This window comes from Drosophila mojavensis, unplaced genomic scaffold (genome assembly GCF_018153725.1).
Source record: "Drosophila mojavensis isolate 15081-1352.22 unplaced genomic scaffold, ASM1815372v1 contig_16, whole genome shotgun sequence".
Classification (NCBI taxonomy): domain Eukaryota; kingdom Metazoa; phylum Arthropoda; class Insecta; order Diptera; family Drosophilidae; genus Drosophila; species Drosophila mojavensis.
In genome coordinates, this window is record NW_025318693.1 from 2,905,489 (window position 1) to 2,922,902 (window position 17,414).

Sequence of the window (17,414 nt, forward strand, 5' to 3'; positions counted from 1 at the left end):
TTTTTTTTTACAATTTCTTTGCTATGCAGCTTTTGCATACTCATGGCTTTTTATTTGTTTTTTATTTTTCCTTGTTCGTTTTGCCGGCAATTTTTTGCCATTCCTCACCCCGAAACTTGTTCTGTTTAGCTTTGCATTTCTTTTCGAGGCGTTTAATCTTCAATACGTTTTGTTAATGAGTTCAAAGCAAAGACCAAAAATTTGCTTAAGTCCATCTCTGTCGCACATACTTACCGTGCGCGACTCCCGCTATTTTTAAACGAAACGAAACTCAAGCTGAGTTTTTTTTGGCATTTTTTTTTCGCTGTTGCTTCATCAACGGTTTTGTTGTGTGACTTTCGTATGTGTTTTGGAAAGCTGCGCTGTTTGCCCCTATACGATTTTTTATCGTTAAATTTACGCTACACACATGCCTATGTATATGTATATATATGTATATATGTGTGTGTGTTTTGTATGCTGCCTGTCTATTGACTGTTTGGACGATGACGTAAGCTACAGCGGCGGCGCGGTTGGTTTTGGTTCCAATTCATAATCACACGATACTTTTACGACGCGCGTCCGCAGCGTTCTAAGCGTCACTCATACAACTTTATATTTGTGTGTATGTATGTTTGAGTTTTTATTTGTATTTGTGTATTGCAGTGTACTGAAAAATTGGCAATATAATCATCCCGCGTCGACTGGACCTGGACTACCTTGTCCAATTGTGGCCGCTTTTGGTCAAAGCCGTTTTTAACCATTTTTGGGCGTGTGCTGCGAGCTGAGCTGAGCTGCACAAACATTTAAATTATTTGTGCTTTTCAACGTTTGTCTACCCATCTCTCTTGCGCTCTCTCTCCCTCTCTGTCTTTCTCTCTCGTATTCTGAAAAAGGCAATCAAATGCGACGGCGTCAATGTCAAATATTTTCCGTTCTTTAATGGGCATATGTTTAATGCTTCGATTTGTATTTTTGGAAAATACAGCTGGTGGGAAAAACTGGCCGCTAAAGATTGCAATTCAAATTTTTGGCAAGGTTGTTGTTCACTATGTGTTGACGTCATGCACATGCTTCGATTAGCTGTTGCCTATTTTCTTGAGCTGGCAACTTGAGACAAGAAGTGTAATCGATATATGGATCCCCTTAATTATTGGCCTAAACAGAAACCTTGACAGGCTTCGTGCTGTTGAACTGTTATCGATAGCACACGCAAACAAACATTTTATTGCTAGCTTTGGGGCGTTAACACCGGCGACCTTGTTAAAATGCTAAGGCTAACGCTGACGCTTACTCAGGCGAATGGAGCGACAAAAAGGAGGCAGAAAAAAAAAACGAAGAAGAAGATATCTCTAATTTCAGATGGAACAAATGCTGCGGTCGCAAACTTTAAATAGTTATTAAAATGTGGAGAGTTTTATTTTTAGTATGAGAGAGCACTAACGTTAGGAGATAATTATTCTATATTTTATTTATACCAAAAGTAGCATAATTTACTAGTTAAGTTATTTCAGTGTATTTCTTGCATTATTTTGTAAGTCCTTAAGTTAGAATAATATTAAATTTTAAGGCATTTGTACGTTTGCTATATTGTCTTGTTCGTTCGAACATCGAATATCTATTTTATAGGCTGAATCTGAGGTTGCCGCATTGAACCGTCGCATTCAACTGCTCGAAGAAGACTTGGAACGCTCTGAGGAGCGTCTGGGTTCCGCCACAGCCAAGCTGTCGGAAGCCTCTCAGGCCGCCGATGAGAGCGAACGGTTAGTACAATTTTCTGTTATATTTAAACCCTTTAATTATATTTATTGTCAAATTGTATACATTAATAATAAGTCTACAGCATATGTAAGCAACTTAAGTATCCAGCTCATGCTCTTATCTACGGTATATTTATATTTAAAATGCTTCTTACAATTCCTCTTGAAATTTAGGATACGAAAAGCGCTTGAAAATCGCACAAATATGGAAGACGACAAAGTAGCTCTATTGGAGAACCAATTAGCGCAAGCAAAATTAATTGCAGAAGAAGCTGATAAGAAATATGAAGAGGTATAGTTATCTATTGCTCTGAATTCAACTTTGAAAAAAAAAAAAAAAAAAAACAGGGAATTAGGGTTAATAGGGTTATCTTCTCGTCGTTTTCTTTTCTATTCGTTTTACTTATTTTCTTCGATTTGAGGTTAGGTGCGTCGAAATTACCGTTACTAATTCGGTTATGGGTTATATATACTGCGCTCTCTTACAAACTCCAAAAATATATGTATTAAATAATTATAGGGTATATTTAAGAACGCTTAACAACTTGTAAACAGCATTTAGTTTTTAAGCCCAACGCCGACCGCAGCCAACAACAACAACGACAGCATCAGCAAGAACAAAATGGATGTATATTATATATATATATATATTTATAAAGCTCTACGTATATACACATTGTTATTTAATTATGGCATGTGTCTAGCTTATGGTAGTGTCTTAGCAAATCGCTGTTTAAATATGTATGTTTACAACCAAAATATTGTTTGTATGTGAAAGAGCTTAAACATTGCCTTGTGCTTTGAAACTGTGTAGAGAATATAGATTTAAACTCATACACTTTCCTCAAAAAGCGCTTGAAGCTATATTTTAGTAATAAAAGAGAAACCGCAAAACACATTCAATATATAAATATGTAAAATACTACTTAGAGCTATTTCTACACAATACATTTAACTCTGAAAAATAGCTCAACGGTTGCGCTATTTTACAGTAAAAAACAAAACTTAAATTGATTTATTTATAAATCAAAAAACTACACAAAGCACTGTTTCAGCTTCATAATTATTTGTACCTTTTTTTTTTTTTAATTAACTGAACTGTAAAACTCAACAAGCAACAACAAATTCTTGTTTCTTTTTGCAAAATTCTCTAAATCTTGATCTGTACAATGGAACTCCACTAAAACAAAAACAAATCCGAACCAAAAAAAATCCGAATCAAAACTTAATCTTTCAACATAATTTATGTTCGAAATTGTGTCTACCTGTGTGTACCACTGCGCATCCATGTGTTTGTCATACTCAACAATAACTTGACAACAACAACAACAACTCTACACTTTCTACACCGATGTGGATGCGATGACGTCGAATGATTCACAATATTTTGGGGCTGTACGCAACGACAAATCATCGATATAACAACTTGGTCACTGTCTTCTATGGGCATGGTCGCAACGTGGTCGTCCTATAATTGATCATACACTGATCACTATATATAAATGACTATATACAGTGCACGCAAGATTCTTGAGAATCGCGCCCTTGCCGATGAAGAACGCATGGACGCTCTTGAGAATCAGCTGAAGGAAGCGCGTTTCCTTGCTGAGGAGGCTGACAAGAAATACGATGAGGTGCAGCTAAATACCAATTTAATTAATTTAAGCAATAATAACAACAACAGTAACAGTAATCCATGTCACCCAATTCAAAATCCAACCAACAACAACAATAACAATGCAAATATTACTGCTGCTGCTGTTGGTGAAACTTCAACTTTGTCCTCCACAATTCCACACAGCGAACACAACAATAATGCCCACAAACCTAATGATACTTGATCCGTCCATTGATTTCTTTGCCAAACAAATTAAGTTTTCTTCTATTTCGATTTTGGCCTTTATTGAGCCAGCAATGAAATTTGGCACAGGAATCAGCGATGGCAAATATTTATTGGTGCTGATATTGTAAAATTTGTGCTAAAGTCAATGCTAATGCTAATGATGATGATAATTGAAGATGAAAGTGCAGCTAAAGCAATAAAAAGAAATGCTGGCATGCCGCTGCCTTAGCCGCCCGTTAAACGATATACTTATAAATAATATATATATATACATAAATATATAATATGATATATATGTATACAAAAAAATTAACTTCTGTATTAGTTAATTCATTTTATTTATGTATATATATAAATATGTATGCTAAATATGATGTTTTTTTTTAAATAACGTCTGAACAAAGTCCTTTGTGAAAAATATATGAAATTGAATTGTAAATGTTTAAGCGAATCTAAACACATTGTTAATGTACTCAAAACTGTGCTGGAAAGCAATAAAAAAAAAATTATATCTATATATGCATATGTAATCATATTCCAACTTAAAGGAAAAGAGGAGCAAATCCTATTTTATTGGCCCTGCAAAAACTATTAACTCTATATAAATACATTTTCTATGTTATTGTATATCTTGTATGTAAATGATTTAGTTGGGCTTTTTTTTGGAATTTTCTATGTAAAAATTTAGAAACAAATGCAAAATGCTAAATGTAAATTGTGAAATGCAAAATGCAAATGTGTAAAGCGTAAGCAGATTCTAAAGAGAAAAATCTAGTTCACAGCAAATGCATATACAGTAAATATGTAACACTTAATAAATTTAATTGAATTATAACATTTTTGCAATAAAGTTAACATCAATAAAAATGACTTAGATATTATATATAATTATATTTAATCCTGAACCGTTGGAGTTGTGCAGAAATTTCTTGGGATTCTCTTGCAGTTGTACATTATAGGGAGCGACCAGTTAGGATACGGCATTGAAGCCCAACTACAATAAAAGACTCTAGTTAAAATGGATGGCAAAATCGTGTATCAACAGATCAGTTCTAATTTATATAGGTCTCGGAAACTTAAAAAGAGAATATATTTTGTAATATATTTTTTAATTTTTTGTATTATATTAGAATGTTTTTTCATATGATCGAAAACTTAAATAGGAATTGCTATAGAACAAATGATAACTGGCTGATTTTCCTAAACTTAATCACAAGCATAATGTCATATTGAATCATGGTCTTATGATACAATACAATTTCTATGATATAATAATTATATAGATATACAGGCGCAACATGGATTAGCTCAACAGGCTTTTGGCTGCACACGGGCATAGGCCGCAGCATTAATTTATTGTGTTAGCACATACGCTTTAAAGTTGTTGATTACGTGGTTCGTACGTCAATCGAATCGGCTATATAAAGCAGGCTAAATTGATAAACTGCAAAAAGACGATAAGCAAGCGACTGGCTGCCTGGCCGGCTCTATATATCAATCTATATACATATTGTGTTTCGCAGAAACTGTGAAACGGAAAGCAAAGGAAAACAAGAAAACGTTGACTGATAAGCGAAACGGGAAACTTTGTATGAAACTTATACCATCATACTCCGTTAATTTGTATATTTAGCGCTCTTCGTCGGCTCATGACATAAGCAGCTGCAAAAAAAGTAAGGAAAGAAATAAAAAGAGTGTTGCCAAACGCTTCGATGATGAATCAAAAATTCATTTGACCCAAGAGACTCACTGAATCATATATGTGTACACTCACACATACATGACAAAGTGTATGTGTGTGTGTAAAGCCCCCGCTCTTCGTGTGGCTATGACTCACACCTACTTTAGCTGTCCAGGCGTATGCGTATGACTCTCTTAATGTTGCGGAGGGGGAGATGCGAACTCAAGGTACATCGATGCGTGTTGCATTTGGGTTTGCTGTTGAGATGTGCTGAATATTTGTAATTTTTAGTGAAACGTTCGCATTGCATTCATTTTAAATAATTTTGAACGTGCACAGGAAATTCAGTTTTGGTCAGCCTATAATTGACATCCATAGATGTAGCGCTGCTCGTATATCAAAATTCACAGAGCCCACCAGCTGCGACTTCTGTCGTCCAAATTGGCAAACTCGATTTCCTCAACAGGCCCGATTTTTTTTTTTTTTTTTTTGGCGAAACATTAAATTTTTGTTATCGGTTTTATAATTTGTAATCTAGGTTTTCGTTTTTAGTCACAAACTTTTAATTGCCGAGCCAAAAATGACGGAAACCTTGTCGTTTCCGTTCTGTAACTGCCAAGAACTTTGATGGAGCTATCAGATTTCTTGAGATCCAGACTTTATATAATGAAACTCAAAGAAACTGAATTTAATTTCCGTCGAAAATAGAAAGTAAAGGAAAAAATGTTATTTAGGTAGCAAGTAGTAAAATTCTTTTGGTCCTAAGATGTACAACTGGAATAGAGAGAAAACACAATTCCAAACGTATTATTTATCAAATATAAAAATATATTTTATGGTCATATATATGAGTACATTATCAATTGAAAGATAGCTTAAAGTTCTTAAAGAAGCAACGACAAAAGCACAAACTATTAGCCAACAAAACAAACTACAACAAAACACAACATACACAACGAAAATATTATTAATAAAATCACAACATATTAACATTTTGTTTAATACTAATAAAAAAAAAAAAGAAAATCATATACTGTAAATTCCATCAATCCTATTGTTAATACTAACCAAATTATTGTTAGATAAATTGACATGAAATTTAACGCATTTTCTATGTTCTTTGTGTATATTCGATGAACGATGACGATTGTAAAATTATGTACAAATATCAACAATATATATACACACACACGCCATATATATACAAATCAATATGTAAAATGAAAGGTTGCCCGTAAATTGGCCATGGTTGAAGCTGATTTGGAGCGTGCCGAAGAACGTGCCGAACAGGGTGAAAAGTACGTTGAAAAAACATTTGTTTGAAATATCAGTTAAATGTTGCGCCAAAATGCTTTCAAAACTATTTTTGTTGTGCCTAAAAAATGCAAATGAAACAGTGTGGCCATAGTTGTGTAAGTTTGTTTTCTGCAGCGCTGTTAACTAACAGTTGTTACCCATGTTAAAAACAGAAGATACCAACGCAACCTAACCCAATTCTCTTGCATAGTTTTATTGTTTTATTTATTCCGTTATTTTATTTTTAGCTAGCTAGCTTGGCATTATATCTATATAAATATTTGAAATCGGCAAAAAATGTGAATATCTCGATCAAAATTAACGAATGTTCCTGTATGTGTGTATTTAACGCGCATGTGTTTATCTTAGTTGTTGTAGAAGCATATCACTTCATGCTCTCTCATAATGCACAACATATTCACATTTTCGGCCAAAACGCAACTGCCAATACATTAATTGAACTAATTTGAAAAAAATTACCCTTTCTTATGCGCGCAATGCCTAACCACAAAATGCGTTACGTGTTGCTATGTCTGTGTTCTGTTTAATAAACCCGCCTGCCTGTTAATGCCTGCTCACCTGCTGACCGCCTGATCGCCCTCACCTGTGAAGGTGGCCAGAAAATTAGTGCTCATGGAACAGGATCTGGAACGTTCCGAGGAAAAAGTTGAGCTTAGCGAAAGGTTTGTCTTGCTTTATCTGTCCTTAAATACTAACTGCACTTTCAAGTTTGCAATTAAATCGACAGCCCAAAAATATTGACTGAAAATATTCAATATAGGAAATCGGAAAAAAAGCAATATTTGACTCTAAGGCAAAACTTTAAGAAAAGTGAAATCGTTTCAGTGAAATGTAGTTGGCTCCAACAACAATTGCTGTTATTATTATATTTTATTTATTTAAAAACTTTGCTATGAGCCGAGAGACCTTCGTCTGGTTTGGCGAGTCATGATTTAGTTTCTTTCTTTCTGTTGTTATTTTTTCCTTTTTTTTTGACACTTCTGTCGCCTCCAGTGCCAAAGTTTTGAAAGTAAAGTGTCACATTTTTTTGGTCTTTTATTTTTGGCGTTGGCGATGAAAAAATTGCGCAAAAACTTAATTTAATTACCGCATGAGACGCGCTTTTTGTTTTTTGTTTTCCCATCGAAAGACCAATTAAAGACAATTTGTGTAAATCTTTGAAGCTAATTTGTGTTTTATTTTTTGATGTATAGCAAAATTGTGGAGCTTGAGGAGGAGCTGCGCGTTGTGGGCAACAACTTGAAATCCCTTGAGGTCTCTGAGGAGAAGGTCAGTATGAAATGTTACAAATCAGTCAAGATGATTGCTCACGATCGAAACAATCGACTTTTGTTCATCAATAAATATATTTTTATATTATTTTTACAATATTAAATATGTAAATCCCACACCCCCATAAACAACAACAACAATAAATAGGCCAACCAACGTGAGGAAGAGTACAAGAACCAAATCAAGACCCTGAACACTCGTCTAAAGGAGGTAGATACAACAATATAAAATTAAAATGAAATCCTTCAAGCGAAAGGAGTTTCCCAGAGTTGTGGAAAATGCAATCAAAACCAACCAGCGATTTCTTGTTCATATATTATTATTGTTGTTGTTTTTTTTTTTTTTTTTTTTCGAAATAATTTGAGCGCACAGGACCGCTCGAAGGCTTTCCAAAAGCCGTTGCACAACACTGGCCACGCGTGCATTCATATAAAATGTCTACCGACAACTCGTGCAACTTGTCCTTTAATATATGCCCTTAAAAATGTTTATTTGTTCTGATTTATGATTTATGTACTAATTCTGATTATATTTTCTACTTTTATTTTCATATATTTGTTAACACGCTCCGCTTAAATGTTGCTGACACAAAATCAAAATACAAATCCTTATTTTTGCGAATATATTTGTGAATGATATATAAACAAAAATGATTTGCGCACTGGATTTTTGATCAACACCCCCTAAATGGCTTAAAACATGCTGTCCCCACCTCCCTGCCACGCCTCAAACTCTGCATGCATCAATAATTTGCTAAATAATTTGCAATTTTTGTTTGCTTAACCCGCAAAACAATTTAATTTCCACCAATTCAACCAACGACCACAAAATATAAATATATGTATGTAAAAAACAGGCTACACAAAAAGAGGAAACCTTTGAAACGCAAATCAAGGTTTTGGATCATGCCTTGAAAGAGGTATATGCCCACTTGTATACAATATTTTAATTTTAAACCAATATTTGTAAGCGGTTTGTGGTCTCTGGTGTTGGTAAATCTATTAAATATTAAAACCAAGAAAAAAGAAAATATTAAATTGCACAAATCGTTATTCTCAATTTTAATTTAATTGTACATAGTCGTCACATTTGATATTTTCTTTTAAAAACAAAATAACCAAAACTAAAATCCAAAAAAACGCAAGAGCAAACGCCATTGCCCAAACGTCTGGGAGAGAATACAACAAATCAAATCAAGTCAAAAAAGAAAAAAAAACCTATTTAAGCAGTATCCAAAATGTATATCAATAGCGTGCATCATGGCAAGTATTTCCCTATATATATAGGACGTGTGTGTGTACATTACTTGAAAATTGAAAAGAACTTTTTGTGCATTGAATGCAAATGATAAAAAAAACTGACGTTTTACAACACTACTGCTTGATAGTAGAAACTGTACCCAAAACAAACAAAACGACTTAAAAATTGAATTAATTCTATAATATTCGGTAGATATTTTATTGTCAAAGCACTTGCACATCTTACAAACACAGACACATGCACACAGACACACACACACACACACACACACACACACACACACACACACACACACACACACACACACACACACACACACACACACACACATACACACACACACACACACACACACTACACACATAATGATGATAATGATAATGATTATGTTGTATGTCCTGCACTGTTATTGATATACCAAAAATTTGTTGTATATTTCTCGACGTCTAGGCACGCGAAAATCAAAAAATATTTGAACAGGAGCTCATTCAATTCAAATTAAATGTAGAAACTGTAAGTCGCCGCAGCCTAAATAGTGTCTTTTTTTTTGTATAAATCTTTTAAATTTGTGCTGATGTTAAAAAATAATTTTAACAGCATTTCGAATTGGCGCCAAGTTTCAATTTTTCCTTATATTCAGTGACTGCGTAGCGTCGTACAGCGATTGTTGTAGTTCAATTAAATTAAATTACATTATGAACACTCCCGTAAAAATGATTGTTTAATTTGTCGACTTTAGGTTTTGTCTAAACCAAATCACCCTAAATAAATATATATATATATTAAAAACAAAAAAAGTGTAAGGATATGGATTAAGTGATCAAAGTTGTGTTATCTTCTTAATTGCTATGCTGTTTATACTGAATGTTTTATTTTAAGACTTTTCGTTTATTTATAACACATCACAACTACATACATACTTAAGCACATAAATTTAATTTAATCAATAATATGTAAACTATTAATAATTCATGTATTCATATAAATTATAATGTACTTATCCCGCTGGTTTTGGTAGAAAATTGTTTGGGAAGCTTCTTTTACTTATAATAAGCTTGATATTTGCAAATTCTATTGAAACGTTGCGTTTTACAACACTGGCATTTGAATAGAACTTGTATGTTAACCAATATGAATAATGCCTGCAGAAATTCATCTTGGTTAACTGTAGACGCTGCATTTCATTAATGTATGTTTATATTTATTTCACTACTAATAACTGTATTTTCTCACTTTCTGTTTACCAACACTTAAAGGCTGAGGCACGCGCTGAATTCGCTGAACGTTCCGTTCAGAAATTGCAGAAGGAAGTCGACAGGCTCGAAGGTATGTCTGTTCAAGAATATTATCTTATATCTCTAAGACTTTAAAGTTCAGAATTCTAGAAAAATTTTAAATAGTACAATTTCATTATTATTATATACAATATTATTTGTAGCAGTATTTCAAATATACAAATTTTAGAATTTTTTATAGATAAGTTTATTTATTTATAAATTTTTTTATATCTAAATTTAAGTAGGTGCAAAATTAAGTTCCTTATTCCAAAACTCAATTTCCTTATGTTAGTCCAGATTTACACTTATTATTTTTATTTGTATTTAATTTTTTATTTTTATATTTATGCCTATTAATATAACTATTTTAATGTTTATTTTTCATATGATTTTGTTCGTTGTTGTGCTTAACCGAAAAAAAAACAAAAACCAATTTCAACTTGTGTGCCGCTTGTACGCTCCCCGCCTGCTGAACCAACGCCAACGCCCTAATGTTTATTGTTATTTAAAATGCATGCCACGTATCGCTGTGCTCTTTTTTGTTCCTACTTTGTTATTGTTGAAACAAAAAAGACGACTTGTTGAACGAACGCGCCAAGAACAAACTGCTGCAGGAGGAGATGGAAAACACTTTACATGACATACAGAACATGTAAAAAATAATTTGCAGCTTATGTAAATTAACTAAACTGCCTGCTTTGACGTCAATACAGAAAACTGGCGCTTTCCATATTATTGTAATAGAAAACACACACAGACACGCCCACCCACCCACACACACACTTACACACACACACACACACACGCATACGCATACTAAGGCACACAGGACAACGCCATGTGTCTTCCATGCCGTTAAATTTTTGATAAACTTTTAAATGAAAACGTTAATAATTTTAAGCGGTAAACTCAAAGAAAAGCAGACAAGAAAGAAAAAACTGTTAACAAACAAAGAAGCAAAACTAAAACAAAAAGAAAAACAACTAAAACTAAACTAAATAGAAGAGTATCTTCTATTTCTATTGAGAGCATTCCAAATTCTTTTATGAATCTATACATTCATTTTTTCAAGCAGTGCAAGCTGTTGGCCATTCGCTTGTCCGCGTTGCGCTGTGAATGGCATACACTTGATTGCTGTCCTTTGGAATGGCAAAAAATTATACAAGAATTAGAAATAATGGCGGCATTTTTAAACATTCGATGCTTTACAAAACTGTTGCAATATTTTGTTTAAACTTTTTCTTTCTATTTGCTTTTGCTAGCCCTCTTATAATTCTTTTACTCTTTGTTTTCCTGATATGGATCGAAGTAATTAATTATTATAGATGACAAAAGACACAACTTGCGAATTAGTTAATGTGTAATTATTTATACAAATGTATATGTAAAGTAACTGAAAAGGAAAGATTCGATTTGTACTTGTATTTGTATTCGTATTTTTGTCGCCAGCTAAACTACTGTATTAATTATGCTAATATTTACATTGTTTATACAATTTAAACAAATCGTGTTTGCAAAACGTTGTGTAATATTTGCTTACTTATAAGTTGCCACGCCTATTTTGTAGACACAAATTCAAAGCAAATACCGAAATAAACAAAAACAAAAAACAAAACAAAAGACAAAGCACCATCAAATGACACGCACACCATTCCAATTGCAAGCATTCATAATTAGACAGCTATTGTTAACTTTCTATATTTTATTTTAAATTAAAAATTCCCTAATTTCTTTGCGCTATCTTTGCTGAAAATGTGTTCTTGCCCCAACAAAAGAGCAAGCTAAAAAGAAAATAAACCTAACATAAAATGACATTAAATGAGAAATCAAAAGCAAAATGAAAAAAAGAAGAAAAAAAAAAACAATTTGATTTATTTACGATTTACATAAATTAATTATTTATATTTTTAATATATACATACATATATATTACATACTATGCAAATACAATACCATGCTGCTGCAATTGCACAAATAAAGTATTTTTCAAAAAAGAACAAATTTATGGTGGTAAATGAAAAACCAAAACACAAGACAGACGGACTATTTTTTGTTGTATTAACTAACAAAAGAATGAACTGTTTCAGCCAATTGTTGTCTTCGTTGTTGTGAAGATTGTGTTCCCACACAGAATTGGCTTCTTGGATTCCAGAGTTAACTAGCCATAACCAGAGCTACCAATATTTGCACTAATCAAGATATTTTTTCAATTCTAATAACACTAACTAACCAAAACTGAACTGACCAACTAAATTACCAAACCGCCGCCACCAGACGAGATGATCAACGAGAAAGAGCACTATGCGATCATTAACGATAGCTTGGACTTTACGTTCGTCGAGCTAATGGGCATGCCGCCGTTCTATAACGATCGCTACCCCAAGCCGCCCACGCCCGAGCTAACCGAAGAGGAGATCGCTGCCATTGCGGCGCAGCGGGAGGCAGCGGCTGCTGCCAAGGCAGCCAAGCTAGCTGCCGAAGGAGCGGCCGAGGGCGCAGGCGAAGGGGAGGGTGCAGAAATCGAAGCTGCTGCAGCCGATGGAGCCGCTGCAGACGAAGCAGCAGCTGTTGCCGAAGTTATTGAGGAGCCAGTGAGAGTGCCCACACCACCACCGCCGCCGCCATTTGATTACAATATTGATTTGCCGCCAGAGGGCGCTGAAGTGCCATATGTAAAGAATTTCGAAGTGGGTGATGCTCCTCCAGCAGCTCCTGCAGATGCAGCACCGGCCGAGGGTGCTCCTGTGGAGGGCGTGCCTGCTGAAGCAGCTCCTGCGGATGCAGCTCCTGCTGACGCAGCTCCTGCAGATGCAGCTCCTGCAGAGGCAGCTCCTCAAGCAGCCGAAGCAGCTCCTGCGGAAGCACCTGCTGCTGAAGCTCCTGCTGCTGATGCACCAGCTGTTGAAGCGCCTCCTGCTTAAATCGAATCGAATTTGATTTCATTTGATAAAGTAGTCAACAAATTATAGAAATAGATCAAAAAGGATCTCGTTATGGCTAAAACTAATTATGGATTGTGTTTTCCTGTTCGTCAAATGCACGATCATTAACCTGATTCACAAGCGACCCCGCCCTCCCAGCCATTCGCCCGACTTGCCCACTAACTCGCTGCTTAGGAAAGCATTTAATATTTAGTTAGCTTCGCTTATGCTTCCTTCTCACTCTTGCTATCTCCATGCCTCTATCTCTCTATCTCTATCTCTCTATTGCTTTATCTCTCACCCGACTGCTTGTGTTGCTTGCTTTCTGCCATCGCGTTCGCATGCCAAACATCTCAGACGACCTAATCGTTGAAAAAGAGCGCTACTGCCTCATCGGCGACAGTCTCGACGAGGCGTTCCTGGACCTGATCAAGGGCTTAGAGCCATTCTGGACGCCGCGCAATCCGAAGCCACCCACACCCAAGCTGCCGACGCCCACGCCCGAAGAGCTGGCCGCCATGGAGGAGGCCAGAGCTGCGGCCGAGGCGGAGGCCGCTGCTGCTGCAGCTGCAGCGGCGGCTGCGGCTGGCGAGGAGGGTGCCGAAGGAGCTGTTGTTACAGAGGCTGGTGTCCCAGTGGCAAAGGAGCCAACACCACCACCAAAGGAACCCACTCCACCACCGCCACCACCACCACCATTCGAATACTCGATCGACTTGCCGCCAGAGGGCGCTGAAGTGCCGTTCGTTAAGAACTATGAGCCCCCACCACCCGGCTCTGAGCCAGAGCCAGCTCCAGAAGGTGAAGCCGCAGCACCACCAGCTGAGGGAGCGGCTCCACCGGCTGAGGGAGCTGCACCAGCGGCTGAGGGCGCAGCACCCGCAGCTGAAGGTGCGGCTCCACCGGCCGAGGGTGCAGCGCCACCAGCTGACGCTGCTGCACCATCAGCTGAAGGGGCTGCGCCAGCGGCCGAAGCACCAGCTGCCCCCCCGGCAGAAGAGGCTGCACCGGCACCAGCTGCTGAAGCTGCTGCGCCAGCTGCCGAGGCCGCTGCACCAGCCGCTGAGGCCGAGGCGCCACCAGCTTAAATCAACGAAAATCGCTATCGTTATCTTTACCGATAGCGATAACGATAAATGCCCCGCAATCCGCTGCGCAAGACATACAACCGCTACAAACTGCTGCCCTGCTTTTATTTGTTTATTATTTGATGCACAACAAAAACTTTTATTCATATTAATTAAAACAATTTAATCGAAGCAAAGCAAAAACAAATGAAAACACGCTGCTTGGCTGAGTGTTATTTTGAGCTCTTGTTTGCCTGTTGCATTTTATTTTTGATTTTGAATTTAACAGCTAGCGCCGCACTGCATTACCGACTACAAACACTGCCGCCGCAGTGCACCTGCCGTTACTTTTTATTTATTTTTATTTAAAGAGGTAAATATATTCAGTTGATTTTATTTGTTGTCCAGATTGGATTATAATCCATTATAGTGTTAGTTTCAATGTGTCTCTGTAAAAGGTTTATTTTTCTATGTTTTGTGAGGGGTTTATCAATATTGATTTGTGTACTTGATTTAATTATATTTTCATTTTTATTAATTTCAAATTTTCTGTATATTTTCTTTACTCTTCTGTGTTCGCTTATGATTTGACAACAATGAACAGACGACCTTGTCCTGGAGAAGGAGCGCTACAAGGATATCGGCGACGATCTCGATACCGCCTTTGTCGAGCTCATCCTCAAGGAATAAGCGCTGCTCCATTGCCCGCCTCCAAGAGCTCCACCAAAGTCTATCTACACATATTTTTCTGCACATTTCTTGTTTATGTATTTCGTAGCATACTCGTAGGTGTTCTATGTAAACGTGTATTGCCTGTGTAGTTAAAGTAAATGTATTTAGATTTTGTTAAAAGCCTTAATTAAATTTTATGTGACAAACGCATTGTGTATTTGTTTAACTCAATTTTATTTAATTATCATTTGTATTCACAATCTACTATGCAATAAATTAAAAAACTCCATACAAATGATTATGTCTTTTCTATTATTATTATTATTATATTTTTTTCGACTGCCGCATTCGTAGATGAGCTGAGCAAAGGTAAGGAGATGTACAAAACCATTGCCCAGGAGCTGGAATACGCCGACCTCAATAACTATTGAGCTGATGAGATATGACAAATTGGAGTCCAATAGAGCCTTTCGACATCCAGCTACAAAAACGTTCTACTTAAGCATTCCCACATTAATAATAAACCAAATTTTTAGCAATAAAATATATAATTACATATGAATCATATATAAATTGGATATTTGTATGAAATAGCTTGACTCAACAGAAAATACTGCCTGTAAACCCATGGATTGCAAGTTAAATGAAGTTCAGCCTCAGCCACAGATCACTTATTTATATTTCTTAATATATCTGAAGCCCACCAGTCAATAGCTTATATATGTAATACCATAGCTTCATATACTGCACACACATACTTTTTGTTGAATACAAAATTCGGTAAATTTTTTAATAAATCAAATAGAATCTATGCTTGCAAGCTGTTTGGTAAATGTATCTAAAATTAGTTGAAAATTTCTATGGCCTTTGCAAATAAATTGAGATGTTTAAGAAAATTCAAAAACCAATATTAATAAAATATACACATTCTTAGCTTTTGTAATTGTGAAACATACAAATTCAATATGTACAAGTATTTAAAAAAAATCTAATTATTCTCAGTTATTAAGCGTTTATATTTTTATGACAAATAAATGGAAAAACAAATTCTTTTGCATAAAAATATGAAAATAAATGACTTTTCTTTGGGTAATTATGGAAAGTTTACCGCATTGAGTTTACATTGTTGTATAACGTCTTTTAGGCTCCGGCTTGAAGGAGCAATTCTTATTTAGATGCGGTCTCAATATTATGTTAAAAGCGCTGTCATAGGGGAATCCCCTTCTCTAGTTTACCTTATTGTAACAAATTAGTGATCGTAAGTGAAAGAGGCAGAAGAATTTATGCTATGAAGAGGGAGGAGTAATTTCTGTGAATGGAATCCGAAAATAACAATAAAAGATAGCCTTATTAAAATATATAAATAAAAATATATATTTAATTTAATAGAAGTCTTTTGGTTATGAGTTCGACTAGTATGTAGACGTAGATTCTACTAACTGGTTTTGGTTTGTATATATGCACAGATGGCATCTATTTTTGTTGGGGAAATAAATAAAATAAATATTAATCAGAATTATGGGGTGTAATAATAATTTTATTTAATATTCCAAAAACACCCTTCATTATGTATTTCTCTCGGATAGCAAAACTGGTGTTACCGGGTAAAAAATTATGTTTACTTCCGTTTTTTTTTTTTTTAGATGGATAAGAACAATAAAGCGAAAAATCAATACTATTTTAGGATTTTGTTTGAGTGACTCACCTAGAAGAAATATCCTCTATTGTCATAGCCATAGCTTTACTAAGAAAGTACACATATATAAATTTTTACGTATTGAAAAATCTACAATCTCTTAAATATTTAATATACTTTACTACAATAATACAAATATATATGAATATATATTTTAGAAACAGGTAAGCATGTCAGCTCCATGAAATATAAATAATTTATTCTAGCTCTTGCAAATTGGTTGCTCTCGGTTACAACTTCAAGAAGACTAAAAGACTTTTAAAACATTTTTGTTAAAATATACAAAAAAAAAAAGCAATTTTCTATTCTATATTATATTTTAATTTTATCGTTTTTTTTATTTATTTTGTTTATTTTAATTCCTTGATCGTAAATTTAAGTTTTGAAATTATCATTTCAATTGTATTTTCTTGTGCCACGTCACAAAGATAAATGCGAATATGTATGTATATAAAAAATTATAGTTGTATGTACCAAAATCGGTCTGCACCGTGTGAAAAAAAAAAAAAGAAAATTTCTCAATATTTATTTAATCAAAATAGATTCTCATCTTGTTAGCCGTGTCCGACTCGGGCATGTTTCGTACATTTATGCGCTATTTATAGCCTCACTTTCGATGGATACAGACACACAAGCTTATAAAAAAATAAAAAATATATATGTACTCAC

The 17,414-nt window shown here is 35.1% G+C and overlaps 1 protein-coding gene across 11 annotated transcripts in view; it reads left to right on the top strand.

Moving 5' to 3' along the window:
• The window catches only part of LOC6573630 (tropomyosin-2), a 30,980-nt gene extending 15,017 nt beyond the window's left edge, over positions 1-15,963 (top strand). For 2 of the 11 annotated variants that reach the window (XM_015167042.3, XM_015167035.3), the window contains 7 exons: positions 1,609-1,742; positions 1,914-2,031; positions 7,172-7,242; positions 7,774-7,849; positions 8,000-8,062; positions 10,369-10,438; positions 13,668-15,064. In XM_015167042.3, coding sequence (XP_015022528.1) covers positions 1,609-1,742; positions 1,914-2,031; positions 7,172-7,242; positions 7,774-7,849; positions 8,000-8,062; positions 10,369-10,438; positions 13,668-14,398 — 1,263 coding nt within the window. In that variant the 3' untranslated portion in view covers positions 14,399-15,064. Of the gene's footprint in view, positions 1-1,608; positions 1,743-1,913; positions 2,032-3,255; positions 3,374-6,490; positions 6,562-7,171; positions 7,243-7,773; positions 7,850-7,999; positions 8,063-8,708; positions 8,772-10,368; positions 10,439-10,962; positions 12,010-13,667; positions 15,260-15,403 lie in introns of those variants that run through there. The other 9 variants (XM_015167034.3, XM_015167044.3, XM_015167039.3 and 6 more) reach the window with 7 other exon arrangements.
• The last annotated feature ends 1,451 nt before the right edge of the window (positions 15,964-17,414 follow it).